General features: G+C 40.0%; 1 protein-coding gene across 1 annotated transcript in view; it reads left to right on the top strand.

Annotated features, from left to right (window-relative positions):
* HSCB (HscB mitochondrial iron-sulfur cluster cochaperone) overlaps positions 1-15,342 on the top strand; it is a 50,990-nt gene extending 35,648 nt beyond the window's left edge. The window contains exons 5-6 of the mRNA XM_053702078.1: positions 5,380-5,427; positions 13,453-15,342. Of these exons, the coding sequence (XP_053558053.1) occupies positions 5,380-5,427; positions 13,453-13,541 (137 nt within the window). The 3' untranslated portion in view covers positions 13,542-15,342. The remainder of the gene's footprint in view (positions 1-5,379; positions 5,428-13,452) is intronic.
* The last annotated feature ends 1,924 nt before the right edge of the window (positions 15,343-17,266 follow it).

The following is a 17,266-nucleotide window of genomic DNA, read 5'->3' as shown; positions in this document are numbered from 1 at the left end:
TTATCATGGGGGGGGGGGGGGGGAGGTGGTAATATAAATATATTAAATGAACCATAGCAAGAGTGTTCTATGTATTGGCCTCTAAGTATTCATGGGTTGCCATAACATCACTGATCTAGAACTAGGATATTGCGCATGCAGTCACCTGGCTCAACTTTTCACATTAAAGAACATTTGTTGATAACCAATGTTAAGAAAGATACAGCTCTGCCTATAGTGATGCTGAAAAAAACAAGTATTACAGTTAAGAGTGATCTGTAGTATAAGTATACATATCAGGATAAGGTAGGATAAAGGGAGTTGCTTATAGAGGAGGGTTGCAGCTAGAATTTGATGGGATACATCAGATTTATGTTTGTAAGATCGCATAAATACGGGAACAGTTATAAATATAATATTGGTAGTATGCCAGAAGCTTTACCATGGAATAAAATGAAAACATTGCTTGCACAAGCTGATTTGCATTTCGGTGTAAAGCTATATTTGAAATATTTCCACTGAGCCATACATTTGTAAAATATAGGCGTCACGCTGCCCCGGCCGCAGGCGGTAGTGCGCCATGCCTAATAGTTATACCAAAGCTCCAGGGATATATATGAAGGTCAATACTTGTCTTTTAAACTAAGGGATAAATAGGGGGATGATAATTTAGCTTAACTTAAGAAAATGTGATAGCGTCATATAACTTAAATCCTATATGCATCATAGCGAGTACAGATAACAGTAAAGGGCATGTAAATATAAGGCATTAAATATTTGTGAGAACAAGGGTTCATGAGACACTCAGATCCCAGAATTATCAATGCTATCCTAACATAATAACAATGTTAAGTGTAAACTCCATTAGCATTCCAGTGGGTGACACAGAACTGAGCCGTGACAGCGTGGTCTTTTCTCACTTATCATAGGTGATACATTTCCTGTGTACCAGCTAAATATAAAAGTTACATCTCTCTCAGTGTGCGATCAAAACACTAATGTATAACACAAAAACTTTAAGCAAACATAACTTTCGGCCCAACTTATATTGGACAGTCCAGAAACACTCAATCATGCTGCCATTATAGCCAATGTCACTCATAAATCCTCAGTAAGTGTAGTGAACTTGGTCAAATTCAGGTCTGTTCTTTAAATGTATTGTAGCATAACAGAAGTTATATACCCATAGCCAGGAATTGGAGCCTCACATCCTAGTCTACAGAAATATGATATATAGGCAAGGTTAAGCTGTGGATATGGCACAATCTGGGAAAACTAAGCAGTATCTTGTGGCTGATGATATGCTTAGAAACCTGCATATTTGATTTATGATAATGAATGGACATACACAGTTCTATATTACAACTAGTGGACGTTAAGAGTGCATAGGCAACAGACTGAAGGCAATCAGCATAATAGGGAAAGGCTCACTGTTCAGACACAGGCAAGCAAAACGTTGTATGGATCCAGTACATAAAATGTCTCTGCAGCTGTAAAAATTTCCCCTGCAATAAGCGCTAAAGCGATGTTCAGACTTGTGGCTAGAATACATCTTTATTCTTTGTGGCCAGAGGTGTTTCTTCTGCTGGGGACACTGCAGCGATCGCCAAATTAACCAATGCCTTTCCTAAGGTTAAGTGAGTTACTGGCCAGCCTGAAAGATAGCTCCATGAAAAGTTTCTGGGGGAGGGTGGCCACCAATCTCCTGCGCTGCATTGTACCTGTAAATCCACAGAGCTCCGGTTTCTGAAGGGAACCACCTACGACCACCTCGGGTAGTGGGATTGAATCAAAGCGGTGCTCTAGTGAAACGAATTGCCCCCTGTTAGCTGAACACCCGGCACTGGGTATATAGAGAGATTGCACAATAGGGCAGTCAACTACCATATCGCTTGTCAGTCCCCCCAGATCATCATGTATGGGCTCAACGGAATCCGCCTCCACATATTGCTGCGTGGTATCTAACTCGGCGGTCTGCATCGCGCCTGTTAGCCATGTTATAAGGCACTGCTCTAGGGCTTGAAAGCAGAGATCCAGCAGTCGTTTAACTTCCTCCTCCCATAAAGTGGCCGAATCCATAGCTCTGACAGAGTAGATTGCTCTCTCAGTATCCTCCTTACCTCCAGTAGGATGATCAAGCAGGGCCTGATAGACAGAGTAGGCCTCCATGGCGTAGACAGCTGTGTTGCATCTGATTGATCGCTAGGGCTAGTAAACCTCTTCAGAGTTAGTTCAAAATTCTTCCCAAGAGGCAGAGGTATCCTCCCATGTAAAGCATAGCCATAGTTGGTATGGTATAGCTCACATAACCAGACTTTCTATACAGATCTAGACGGAGCTCACAAGAATGCGTCTGCCATGATAGGTTGCTGGCTCCGCCCCCCGCCTCTCCCTGGAGTCTGAATCTTGTTCTTAAGGTTTTGCAGCGTGCTCCGTTTGTGCCTATGCATGAAATTTAAATTGTTGTTTTCCTGGAAGGTTCTTTTTCTACTGGCTATTGCTTCTCTGCACAGAGTATCTGAGATTGCCGCCTTGCAATGTGAGCCTCCTTATCTGGTGTTCCATGCTGATAAGGCTGTCCTTGTGGTTCCTTCCTTGTGTCCTAATCCTCCTTCTTTGAAGGAATGTTTGCTTCATAATTTGGACGTGGTTCGAGCTTTGAAGTTCTATCTTCAGGCTATTAAGGATTTTAGACAAACTCCTTCCTTGTTTGTTGCCTATTCTGGGAAGCGTAAGGAGCAGAAGGTCTCTGCGACTTCCTTGTCTTTTTGGTTAAGGAGCGTTATCCGCTTAGCTTATGAGACAGTGGGACATAAGCCTCCTCAGAAAATGACAGCTCATTCTACTAGAGCAATGGCTTCCTCTTCGGCCTTTTAGAACGAGTCCTCTATGGATCAGATTTGTAAGGCGGTGTCATGATCCAGCCTAGAATTGAACCTGGGACCTGTTTCTATTTCTGCTGCTGTTCTTTCCCAGCCTGTTACCTTACCTCTTTTCCACCAGATGGCTTGATCGCAGCCTAAGAATATTGGATTTTTCTGTTTGCTGCAACTTTGGCTCTCTGGCTCCACCTGCTTACCAGCTGAAACAAATCATTTAATCAGCAGCCTGCTATATCTGGGAGGTTTGCTTTAAGTTCTGGGCTTTGACATTGAGTGTTATACTCTGACAGACCCTCTGGTCCTGTTTCCAGAGTGAAATACAGATTTGTTTGGATTTCCTGGTGCCTGGTTTCTGCTTCATTTACAGACTGCTCTTCTTGATTTTCCCTTGGCACTGTGTTCTGTTTCTGGACTGATTTCCTGGCAATTGATCTTGGCTAGTTCTCTCCTAAGGACTGACTCGGGTACTTTTGCTTGCTTGTTACCTGATACTACAGAGTTCCAGTCTACAGCATATGCAAGTATCCTGTCTGTTATCACAAGGCCCTGCATTCCTGCCTGTTACTACAGAGTTCCAGTCTACAGCATATGCAAGTATCCTGTCTGTTATTACAAAGACCTGCATTCCTGCCTGTTACTACACAGTTCCAGTCTACAGCATATGCAAGTATCCTGCTTGTTATTACACAGTTCCAGTCTACAGCATATGCAAGTATCTTGCCTGTAATTACAAAGATCTGTATTCCTGCCGGATACTACAGCCTATAGACTTTGCCTTATCTAGTTTGCATATCTCTGCATTGCTAATTATCCTATCAATAAAACCATCACCTTTATTTTCTAAAACTTTGTACCTGTTTAATTATGCCAAAAAGGAAAGACTCACGCAGACAAAACACAACTTTAATCCAAGAACCTGAAACCTCTGCACAACAGCTTCCAACTCCTGAACCTGCACCCTTGCAGAGTATGACAGGCGACTACCTGGTCCTCCTTATACTTTTTCTAAATTTTACAAGTTTGATGTTTTTGCTTCTGCTGAAGCAGCCTTCGGGAGAGGCTTTGCAAGCTGTGGTGCCCTAAGATTAGGGTCTGCCTCTCTTTTTGTCCTTCCCGTTTTCATTCAGTGTCCTCTAGGGCTTGGGTATAATTTTCCCAAAAGTAAGTAATGAAGCCGTGGACTCTCCTTATATTAAGAAGGAAAACATAAATTATGCTTACCGTATAATTTAATTTCTTTCTGTATAAGGAGAGTCCACAGCCCCCACCCGTGTTCTCCAATGGGAGGCCCACTAAATTAAATTTTTCTTCTGGCACCTTTTATACCCTGATATTTCTTCTACTGTTCCTTCTTCCCTCGGCAGGAGAGGTATTTAAGCCTTTGGCTGGGGTGTCTTTGCCTCCTCCTGGTGGCCAGGTTCAGTATTTCCCAACAGTAAGGAATGAAGCCATGGACTCTCCTTATACAGAAGGAAATGAAATTATCTGGTAAGCATAATTTATGTTTTTAGCCTACCTTCTGGAGAACAGTATGCCATGCCTGCATGGCCCCATGTAAAATAAAAATGTATGCCATTATATAATGGCATACTGAGGATTATAAAGATAACTATTCTGATTTTAGTCCTATCAACCAGCAGGTTTGGAGAACTGCAGGTATACGCTAGGAACATGCCATCTTTTGTATTGGCAAGCTTAATCCTCAGAACAGTTCTATGTGAAGTATGTGTGGTCCATTACTAAGGGACTGCCCAGCCCCAAAATATCAACCAGTCCTGTTTTTCAGTATTAGATTTGTAAATTTAGCATCAGACATATGAGTTGATCACAATCTTTTAGAAAAGTTTTATCAAATGATTTATATACAGAGATACCTGTAGACTTTAATAGTGAGCTTCTTAAATCATTAGACTTTTCTGAAGGATTGTAATTTTAGCCTAATGCAGGCTATGTCTCTGTTTATTTAATTGCCACCTTCACCTCTAAGAACCATTTGTATAAAGTACAAATTGAGAACGAGGCAATCAAGAGGTAACACTGTGTAAGGGCAGAAAGACTGTAATTCTATGAACCTAGATGATAATGCCTATTTCTTTATAAAAAACCAATTGCAATTGTTCCTGGGCGCATAAACACCTCTTATACAAGCGCAATATCCTCAATGTAAATAGAAGTTTTAATTTCAAATAGTTATCAGAGAAATCTCTCTCTCTCCTTTCTCTCCTTTCTCTTCTTTCTCTCTTTCTCTTTCTTTCTCTCTTTCTCTTTCTCTTTCTTTCTCACAATATTAAATGTATAAGAGAATGTATTTTTATTTTCTGTGATGTGTGTCACCTCCATTAAACAACATTTCGTGCATGTGTTCTATGATTTTGGTACTTTATACTTATATTGTATATGAAACAAATCCGTGCACAACCCTGGGCATTCATTTATATGTGAAACATGCTGTAAGGAAAAAATATATATATTATTTTTTTCTTATTATTGTTTTATTATTATTGTTTTATTTTCACAGACAAACTTGATATATTGACAGAAGACGTAAGAAATGCCTTTCATGAAGGTACTATATTTGTTGTGATGTTGATTAACTACTAGAATGGTTTGAGTGCAAATCAAATATAACAAACTTCCAATATTAGTCACACATTTTTCCTATTCCATGCTCCTTGGTGTATGATTAGTTCTTTAATACTGAGATGTCAGTGACATTTAAAATATAGTAACAGTGATGTTCAGAATATTTCATGTAGCAGAGCCTTAAAGGGACAGTCTAGTCAAAATTTAAACTTTTATGATTCAGATAGGGCATGCAGTTTTAAACAACTTTCCAATTGACTTTTTGAAAAGCTAAACCTAGGAAGGCTCAAACTGATTTCTAAAACCGTTGAAAACCGCCTCTTAGCTCATAACATTTTAAAAGTGTTTCACAGTTATAGTAATAGTTCATGTGTATCATATACATAACATTGTGCTCACTCCTGTGAAATTATTTAGGAGTCTACACTGATTGGTTAACCTGTGTGTCTGTCAAAAGCACTGATATAAGGGGGCAGTCTGCAGAGGCTTAGATACAAGGTAATCACAGAGGTTAAAAGTGTATTAATATAACTGTGTTGGTTATGCAAAACTAGGGAATGGGTAATAAAGGGATTAGCTATCTTTTTAAACAATAAACATTCTGGTGTAGACTGTCCCCTTTTAAAGGACCAGTAAATACAGTAGATTTGCATAATCAACAAATATATGATCAAAAGACAATGCAGTAGCACTTAGTCTGAACTTCAAATGAGTAGTAGATTTTTTTTTTATTTTTTTTTTCTGACAAATTTCCACTCCCCCCTCTACCATGTGACAGCCATCAGCCAAACACAGATGCATGTACATTTATTCTGTGAATTCTTGCACATGCTTAGTATGAGCTGGTGACTCAAAAAGTGTAAATATAAATAAACTGTGCACCTTTTGTTAATGGAAGTAAATTGGAAAGTTGTTTAAAATTGCATGCTCTATCTAAATCATGAAAGTTTAATTTGACCTGAGTGTCCCTTTTCAATAGTCTAACTCCACCCACCCCATGTGCCAATCCAGTGTTGAGTCTGCAGCTGACAAGGCTAGCTATGGTTATTATGTTAGTATAAAGTGCACTGGTTTGCAGTTGTTATTAGCTTAAGCCAAATAGGGAAGTATATATGTTGCAGGGTTAGCCTTGAAAGGTCAGCCGTGTGCATTTCCAGCTTGAAAAATTATAAAATAAACTATTGTCAGAGCAAAATTACATGAAAATAAATATATAATGAAAGTATATTATAGTGTTGTTTTACTACACATTACTAAACATTGTATATAACATAATGCATTAAGAAGCCAGAAATACAAATACTTTGTTTAAAGCAAATAGTTGTTGAATAGTTGGTATTAAAGGGGCACTGTACTGTGTTTTTTTATTTCCCCTTGATGTATTTACATTGACTTGTTATACCATCTGCAGGGTATGAAATTTGTGTGGCAATTACTTTTATTTTTATATTTGAAATAGCTGGTTTTGCACATTTAAACCACTGCTATTTGTTCTGAGAGAGAGAAAAAAAAAAAAGAGAGAAAGAGAACTCAATGCCTCATTAAAGGGTTAGGAAAGTCAAAATGAGGTCTGCATGATTCAGACAGAACATGTCATTTTAAGACACTTTTCTCCTACATTGGTGTGTCCAGTCCACGGCTTCATCCTTACTTCTGGGATATTCTCCTCCCCTACAGGAAATGGCAAAGAGAGCACACCGCAAAAGCACCAGTAACTAAAATCCATTGCTGTTCCCACGCAGGACTGTTGAAACCAGAGAACTTCAGTTGGGGGGGAACAGTTTGCAGACTTATCTGCTCCAGGTATGACCAGTCTCTTTTCTAACAAGACATAGTAATGCTAGAAGACAGTTTTTCCCTTATGGGATCGGTAAGCCATTTTCTTAGACTCAGTAACAGAATTTAGGCTTATAAATTGGGCTCTATGCTGGTTGACACTATTGTGGGCTAAATCGATTTGTTTATATCATATTTATATGACATTTGGAGTGTTTTGTGAACTTTGAAACACTTTTGGGAACGTTTTATTTCGCCTGGCAGTTGTTTAGACGCCTAATCTAGTCAGAAAGGCCTCTTCACTCTGGTATGCAGAGGGAGGAGGTCTCATTTTCGCGCCTCAGTTGCGCAGTTACTTCTAAAGGCAGTGCATGTAGCTTCATGTGAGAGGGTCCTGTGGCTGAGAAACGGACTCAGGAAGGCTTATTTCTGTGGTGAATAACCCCTAAGGAAGGTAAAAGCTGCAGCAAAGTCTGTGGCATGGACTGTAGTGTGTTTAAACCGGTAAATTGAACTATTAGCTCCGGTTTGCTCATTTAAGGGTTTAGAGACTTGAAATTTGGTGTGCAAAATTGGGCTCTATGCTGGTTGACACTATTGTGGGCTAAATCGATTTGTTTATATCATATTTATATGACATTTGGAGTGTTTTGTGAACTTTGAAACACTTTTGGGAACGTTTTATTTCGCCTGGCAGTTGTTTAGACGCCTAATCTAGTCAGAAAGGCCTCTTCACTCTGGTATGCAGAGGGAGGAGGTCTCATTTTCGCGCCTCAGTTGCGCAGTTACTTCTAAAGGCAGTGCATGTAGCTTCATGTGAGAGGGTCCTGTGGCTGAGAAACGGACTCAGGAAGGCTTATTTCTGTGGTGAATAACCCCTAAGGAAGGTAAAAGCCGCAGCAAAGTCTGTGGCAGGGACTGTAGTGTGTTTGGTGTGCAATACTTTCAAAGCATTAAGACACTGGGGTGTAAATTTTATAAAGACCGGATATTTCCTTGATAGTTTTTCAAACATTGTGCTCTTTTTATTATTTAAAGAGACAGTAACGGTTTTGTTTAAAATCGTTTTTATTGCATTAATAGCCTGCCTAAATCTGTCTAACATGTCTGTACCTTCAGATAGCATATGTTCTGTGTGTATGGAAGCCAAGGTGGTTCCCCCTTTAAATGTATGTGCAAATTGTGCCATGGCGTCCAAACAAAGTAAGGACAGTACTGTCGCATTTAATAAGGTTGCCCAAGATGATTCTTCAAATTAAGGTAGTGGGGATAGCTCATCATCCTCTCCTTCTGTGTCAACACCAGTTTTGCCCGCGCAGGCGATACCTAGTACATCTAGCGCGCCAATGCTTGTTACTATGCAGAAATTAATAGCAGTAATGGATAATTCTATAGCAAATCTTTTATCCAAACTGCCAGCATTTCCCAGAAAGCGTGATTGCTCAGTTTTAAATACAGAGGATGAGCAAGTTGGCGCTTACAATAATTTATCTGTTATTCCCTCACATCAATCTGAATTGGCAGTGAGGGAGGGTCTCTCTGAGGGAGAAATTTCTGATTCAGGTAAAATTTCTCAGCAGGCAGAACCTGATATTGTGGCATTTAAATTTAAGCTAGAACATCTCCGCGCCCTGCTTAAGGAGGTGCTAGCTACTCTTGATGATTGTGACTCTTTGGTGATTCCAGAGAAGTTGTGCAAAATGGACAAATTCTTAGAGGTCCCTGTGCACACTGATGCTTTTCCAATACCTAAGAGGGTGGCGGACATAGTGACTAAGGAGTGGGAGAAGCCAGGTGTTCCTTTTGTTCCACCTCCTATATTTAAGAAAATGTTCCCCATTGTCCACCCCAGAAGGGACGCATGGCAAACGGTCCCTAAGGTAGAGGGGGCAGTTTCAACGTTAGCCAAGTGCACAACTATTCCTATTGCGGACAGTTGCGCTTTCAAAGATCCTATGGATAAAAAATTGGAAGGATTACTTAAAAAGATATTTGTTCAGCAAGGTTTCCTTCTTCAACCAATTTCGTGCATTATTCCTGTCACCACGGCGGCGTCTTTTTGGTTCGAGGAACTAGAAAATTCGCTCCAAAAGGAGACTCCATATGATGAAGTCATGGACAGAATTCACGCTCTAAAGTTGGCTAATTCCTTTATTTTGGATGCCGCTTTTCAATTGGCAAAATTAGCGGCGAAAAATTCAGGTTTTGCAATAGTGGCACGCAGGGCGCTTTGGCTAAAATCTTGGTCGGCGGATGTGTCGTCCAAAACAAAATTGCTTAATATTCCTTTCAAAGGTAAGAACCTTTTCGGGCCAGAATTGAAGGAGATTATTTCAGACATCACTGGGGGAAAGGGCCATGCCCTCCCACAGGATAGGCCTTTCAAGGCTAAGAACAAATCTAATTTTCGTTCCTTTCGCAATTTCAGGAACGGACCGGCTCCTAACTCTACAGCCTCTAGACAAGAGGGTAACACTTCCCAGCCTAAACCAGCATGGAAACCATTGCAAGGCTGGAACAAGGGTAAGCAGGCCAAGAAGCCTGCTGCTGCTACCAAGACAGCATGAAGGGGTAGCCCCCGATCCGGGACCGGATCTAGTAAGGGGCAGACTTTCTCTCTTTGCTCAGGCTTGCGCAAGAGATGTTCCGGATCCCTGGGCACTAGAAATAGTCTCTCAGGGGTATCTTCTAGAGTTCAAGGAACTTCCTCCAAGGGGAAGGTTCCACATGTCTCGCTTATCTTCAGACCAGATAAAGAGACAGGCATTCTTACATTGCGTAGGAGACCTATTAAAGATGGGAGTGATACACCCAGTTCCAACAGCGGAACAAGGTCTGGGTTTTTACTCAAACCTGTTTGTAGTTCCCAAAAAAGAGGGAACCTTCAGACCAATTCTGGATTTAAAAATTCTAAACAAATTCCTCAGAGTTCCATCATTCAAAATGGAAACCATTCGGAAGATTTTACCAACAATCCAGGAGGGTCAATATATGACTACCGTGGACTTAAAGGATGCGTACCTGCATATTCCTATCCACAAAGATCATCATCAGTTCCTGAGGTTCGCCTTTCTGGACAAACATTACCAGTTCGTGGCTCTTCCATTCGGTTTAGCCACTGCTCCCAGAATTTTCACAAAGGTACTAGGGTCCCTTCTAGCGGTTCTAAGGCCGAGGGGCATTGCTGTAGCACCTTACCTAGACGACATTCTAATCCAAGCGTCGTCCCTTTCCAAAGCAAGGGCTCATACAGACATTGTTTTAGCCTTTCTCAGGTCTCACGGGTGGAAGGTGAACATAGAAACAAGTTCCCTGTCCCCGTCCACAAGGGTTCCTTTTCTGGGAACAATAATAGATTCTGTAGAAATGAAGATTTTTCTGACAGAGGTCAGAAAGTTAAAACTTCTAAACGCTTGTCAAGTTCTTCAATCTATTCCTCAGCCTTCCATAGCTCAGTGCATGGAGGTAATAGGATTAATGGTTGCAGCAATGGACGTGGTTCCTTTTGCTCAAATTCATCCAAGACCATTGCAACTGTGCATGCTCAAACAGTGGAATGGGGATTATGCAGACTTGTCTCCCCAGATTCAAGTAGACCAGGTAACCAGAGACTCACTCCGTTGGTGGTTGACTCAGGATCACCTGTCTCAGGGAATGAGTTTCCGCAGACCAGAGTGGGTCATTGTCACGACCAACGCCAGTCTCTTAGGCTGGGGCGCGGTCTGGGACTCCCTGAAAGCTCAGGGTCTATGGTCTCGGGAAGAGTCTCTTCTCCCGATAAACATTTTGGAACTGAGAGCGATATTCAATGCGCTCCTGGCTTGGCCTCAACTAGCGAAGGCCAGATTCATAAGATTTCAGTCGGACAACATGACGACTGTAGCGTACATCAATCATCAAGGGGGAACAAAGAGTTCCTTGGCGATGAGAGAGGTATCCAAGATTATCAAATGGGCTGAGGATCACTCCTGCCATCTATCTGCAATTCACATCCCAGGAGTAGACAACTGGGAGGCGGACTATTTGAGTCGTTAGACTTTCCATCCGGGGCAGTTAACTCAACTATGGGGCATTCCAGATATGGATCTGATGGCGTCTCGTCAGAACTCAAAGGTTCCCCGCTACGGGTCCAGATCCAGGGATCTCAAGGCGACGCTAGTGGATGCATTGGTGGCGCCTTGGTCGTTCAATCTAGCTTATGTGTTTCCACCGTTCCCTCTCCTTCCCAGGCTTGTAGCCAGGATCAAACAGGAGAAGGCCTCGGTGATTCTAATAGCTCCTGCATGGCCACGCAGGACTTGGTATGCAGACCTGGTGAATATGTCATCAGCTCCACCATGGAAGCTACCTTTGAGACAAGATCTTCTAGTACAAGGTCCATTCGAACATCCAAATCTAGTCTCTCTGCAACTGACTGCTTGGAAATTGAACGCTTGATTTTATCTAAGCGTGGGTTTTCAGATTCGTTATAGATACTCTGGTTCAAGCCAGAAAACCTGTGACTAGTAAAATTTACCATAAGATATGGCAAAAATATATCCGTTGGTGCGAATCCAAGGGATTCTCTTGGAGTAAAATTAAAATTCCTAGGATACTTTCTTTTCTCCAAGAGGGTTTGGATAAAGGTTTGTCAGCTAGTTCTCTAAAAGGACAGATATCTGCTCTGTCTGTTTTGTTGCACAAACGTCTGGCAGCCGTGCCAGATGTACAGGCGTTTGTACAGGCGTTAATCAGAATCAAGCCTGTCTACAGACCTATGACTCCTCCATGGAGTCTAAACTTAGTTCTTTCAGTTCTTCAAGGGGTTCCGTTTGAACCCTTACATTCCATAGATATTAAGTTACTATCTTGGAAAGTTCTGTTTTTGGTTGCTATTTCTTCTGCTAGAAGAGTTTCTGAATTGTCTGCTTTGCAGTGTACTTCTCCCTATCTGGTATTCCATACAGATAAGGTAGTTTTACGTACCAAGCCTGGTTTTCTTCCAAAAGTGGTTTCCAACAGGAATATTAACCAGGAAATAGTTGTTCCTTCCCTGTGTCCGAATCCAGTTTCGAAGAAGGAACGTTTGTTACACAACCTAGATGTGGTCTGTGCTTTAAAATTCTATTTAGAAGCAACAAAGGATTTCAGACAGACATCATCCTTGTGTTTGTCGTTTATTCTGGTAAGAGGAGAGGGCAGAAAGCTACTGCTACCTCTTTCCTTTTGGCTGAATAGCATCATCTGATTGGCTTATGAGACTGCCGGACGGCAGCCTCCTGAACGAATTACAGCTCACTCTACTAGAGCTGTGGCTTCCACATGGGCCTTCAAGAACGAGGCTTCTGTTGATTAGATCTGTAAGGCAGCGACTTGGTCTTCTCTGCATACTTTTGCCAAATTTTACAAATTCGATACTTATGCTTCTTCGGAGGCTGTTTTTGGGAGAAAGTTTTTGCAAGCTGTGGTGCCTTCCGTTTAGGTTACCTGACTTGTTCCCTCCCTTCATCCGTGTCCTAAAGCTTTGGTATTGGTTCCCACAAGTAAGGATGAAGCCATGGACCGGACACACCAATGTAGTAGAAAACAGAATTTATGTTTACCTGATAAATTTCTTTCTCCTATGGTGTGTCCGGTCCACGGCCCGCCCTGGCTTTTAGTCAGGTTTAAAATTTTGATTTCTGTACACTACAGTCACCACGGCACCCTATGGTTTCTCCTTTTTCTCCTAACCGTCGGTCGAATGACTGGGGGCGGAGCCAGAGGGGGGGCTATATGGACAGCTTTTGCTGTGTGCTCTCTTTGCCATTTCCTGTAGGGGAGGAGAATATCCCACAAGTAAGGATGAAGCCGTGGACCGGACACACCGTAGGAGAAAGAAATTTATCAGGTAAACATAAATTCTGTTTTTAAATTCACTTGTTGATTGGTGGCTACACACATTTGCCTATTGTCCTAGGCTTACCAGATGTGTTCAGCTAGCTCCCAGTAGTGCAAAGCTGCTCTGGAGCTGACTTTAACTGTGTGTTTATCCCTTTGCAGGAGTTAAGCAGGTACTTATATGCAAGCAGAAGTGCTATAATGCTCTAAGATGGCATTTCATACACGTGCAGTAAATTATAACTACTTAGAGGCACGTTGCACTCTTCTCTGTAATCTGCTTTGCAAATCAAACACTATCTAGATCCATATTAGCTCTCATTTTTTTGTTTATATGTTTTAACCAGTTTTTTTTCTCATTTCCCCTTTTTAGGTGATTTTCAAGAAGCAAAATTTCTGTTAGAAAAAATGAAATACTATTCAAATATACTAGACCAAGTTAAGAAGAAAATATTACCTTAATCACCATGCTGCTTTAAAACTGCACCTGATGCAAGTTGGCCTTTGCACTATCAGATGGAAATTTTACTAGCTTGTAAATTCAACAAGTTGCAAAATCCCATGTTTCTGGTCACTTATTCAGCTTATCCTCCAAATTCCTATTTTCAAATGGTTGTGTATAATTTGTGTCCATTAAGAAAAACAAGAAAATACATTATATGCAAAACATTTGACAAATTTATGTAATGGTGGAAAATTGAAATCTGGTTGCCCAGCTTTAAATGGTGTCTACTGAATAGCCACAACAGCTATAGCAATCATTTTTAGTTCTTATGTTTTCCAATTGCAGAGGGCCACATGTGGACCATAGGTTGCCAGTTGGTTATACTTGCTATAAATAATGTTTTACATACAGGGCAGGAAATAGTTACTAGTCTCAGAGTAGTTAGACATTGCGGTGGATTAGTACAAAACTTTTTTTCCTACAGTTAATATTTAGTTGAGTAGTAACTTTATATATAGTTTTTATAGATCAAATTTGTAAAACAAACGTAAGGTGTTATACAATTTTATAGTAGTGTGAATTGTAATCAAGTGGAGACATGTTAGTGAAACTGGGCCAGTATAATGAGTACTAATCTGTAATGTATTCTTTTTCTGACTAGTTAAGAAATAAGCAGCTAATAGAAGAAAACTTAGAAATCTGTAATGAGCAGATAATGTATTAAGAGCATTGATTACCAAAAATGGTGGTACAAATTTCCCCATGCAATAATTTCTTTTGTACCTTAAAATATTAGATACCACATTTAGTTAAGTGGATCTCGGTCTCATATGTAGTGCTTGTAAGCAGAATATTGTAACCACATATAATAAGCTAGTGTGTAGTGCTTCATAAGTCTGTATTATCATAGATATCCAAGGAAAATAAAAACATTATATTAGTTATTTTACGCAAACAAGCAAAAAATTAAACTAAATTTAATCAAGCTTTCCTGGTGCCAAATACAGCCAATTTCAAGTCCTGGCACATCAATTATAAACTAGATGTGTACATGATATCTTTATATCAGTGGAGTACTTTCTGTTAATGAAGCAAATACAATGTGACAACACTCTCTTATAGGTAATGTACTAGTTTTTAAACCCTCATCAGAATGAGGGGAGGTAATAGCCCTTGAGTGAGGGAAATACTTCAACTGTGTAGCCTTCCAGTGCCTCTTTCTGCAAGTTGTAATAATTTTTGTGTACCTCATTCTAAATGTTTAACTTCATATATGCTTGGTTACATATTTTACAATAAATTACTACAATTTATATAGAGCTTGACTAATTGGACTTTTCACTATATTCAACATGTTTAAATCCCTAAAGTGTACCTGTATGTATCTAACTAAATACATAAGCAGGGGTGGAAAATATCACTGTAGTTTGTCAGTGAAGAAAAGTTGCTAGTCTACTCAATGTTAGACAGGCAAAATGCCTTTTTCCAGCCCTGTGTGTGTTTTTATTTTTATCTGTACAAACAAAATGTGCTACACTGAATGGTTCCAGATAAGTGCTGGAGATTTTACACAGCTGCTGCAAGAGTAGGTAATGGCAATTCAAGAGAACTGTGAAAGGTGATAATGAAAACTAATAGATTTTGTCTACAAATGATAGATTAAAAAAAATAAAATATATATATATATATATATATATATATATATATATATATATCATTTTTAAGTAGAGCTGCCTGCTGTTGCAGACTTGATTGTTCCTTCAAACAATATTTTTACATGTTATATATTGTAATATTAATAAAATAACTCTAAAAATACATGTGTTGGTCTTATTTTATAAAAATGCATTTTAGCAGATATGTTTTTTTTTCTGTGTGATTATTAACTTTAAGAAACAATTTCTATAAAATGAACTAGTGGCTGAAATTTATATATGCTTCATCACAGTTGCACCCTGGAATTTTCTCTTTTTGATACTCACTGTCATAAAGAAACCAATATGTCTTTTTTAACAAATCCATGTTTTCTCCCTTTGGGTAGCAAAAAATGACATTGAAATAGACACAGAAAAATAGTACCTTTCTCTTGTTAAGTGTATCCAGTCCACGGATCATCCATTACTTATGGGATATTCTCGTTCCCAACAGGAAGTTGCAAGAGTTCACCCACAGCAGAGCTGCTATATAGTTCCTCCCCTTAACTGCCATATCCAGTCATTCTCTTGCAACCCTCAACATAGATGGAGGTCGTGAGAGGACTGTGGTGTTTTATACTTAGTTTATTTCTTCAATCAAAAGTTTGTTATTTTTAAATGGCACCGGAGTGTGCTGTTTATCTCAGGCAGTATTTGGAAGAAGAATCTGCCTGCGTTTTTCTATGATCTTAGCAGAAGTAACTAAGATCCATTTGCTGTTCTCACACATTCTGAGGATTTAGGTACTTCAGGGGGGGAATGGCGTGCAGGTTTTCCTGCAAATAAGGTATGTGCAGTAAAATAATTTTCTAAGGAATGGAATTGACTAAGAAAATGCTGCTGATACCGAAGTAATGTAAGTAAAGCCTTAAATGCAGTGAAAGCGACTGGTATTAGGCTTATTAATAGAGATACATACTCTTATAAAAATGTGTTTTAAAACGTTTGCTGGCATGTTTAATCGTTTTTTGACATATGTTTGGTGATAAAACTTATTGGGGCCTAATTTTTCCACATGGCTGGCTTAAATTCTGCATAGAAACAGTTAACTGAGGCTTCCCACTGTTGTAATATGAGTGGGAGGGGCCTAATTTAGCGCTTTTTTGCGCAGTTAAAATTACAAAATGAATCATCCAGATTCCCTCAGCAGTCCCATGAATGCTACAGGACATCTCTAAAGGGCTAAAAAGACTTCCAAAATCGTTTATAGGGAAGGTAATCCACAGCTCAGCTGTGGCAGTTTTGTTGTGTCTATGTCGTTTTTTTTTTTATCTGTTTTTTGCATTAAGGGGTTAATCATCCATTTGCAAGTGGGTGCAATGCTCTGTTAACTTATAACATATACTGTAAAAATTTCGTTTTATTTACTGCCTTTTTTCACTGTTTTTCAAATTTTGACAAAATTTGTTTCTCTTAAAGGCACAGTAACGTTTTTTATATTTGCTTGTTAACTTGATTTAAAGTGTTTTCCAAGCTTACTAGTCTCATTATTAGTCTGTTCTAACATGTCTGACATAGAGGAAGCTCTGTGTTCATTATGTTTAAAAGCCATGGTGGAACCCCATCTTAGAATATGTACCAGATGTACTGATTTCATGTTAAGCAATAAAGATCATTTTTTGTCTTTAAAAACATTATCACCAGAGGATTCTGTCGAGGGGGAAGTTATGCCGACTAACTCTCCCCACGTGTCAGACCCTTTGACCCCCGCTTTAGGGACTCACGCTCAAATGGCGCCACGTACACCAAGGGCGCCCATAGCGTTTATTTTACCAGAGAATTCTGTCAAGGGGAAAGTTATGCCGACTAACTCTCCCCATGTGTCAGACTCTTCGACTCCCGCTCCAGGGACTCGAGCTCAAATGGCGCCTAGTACATCAAGGGCGCTTATAGCGTTTATTTTACAGACATGGCGAAAGTTATGAATAATACTCTGGCAGCGGTATTAGTCAGACTACCTGAAATTAAAGGAAGCGAGATAGCTCTGGGAGTAGATACAGAGCATACAGATGCGTCAAGAACCATGTCTGATACTGCCTCACAATATG

The sequence above is a fragment of the Bombina bombina genome, chromosome 2, assembly GCF_027579735.1.
Source record: "Bombina bombina isolate aBomBom1 chromosome 2, aBomBom1.pri, whole genome shotgun sequence".
Taxonomy (NCBI): domain Eukaryota; kingdom Metazoa; phylum Chordata; class Amphibia; order Anura; family Bombinatoridae; genus Bombina; species Bombina bombina.
The sequence above is the reverse complement of the archived record's forward strand: the minus strand, read 5'-3'. Positions and strand labels throughout refer to the sequence as shown.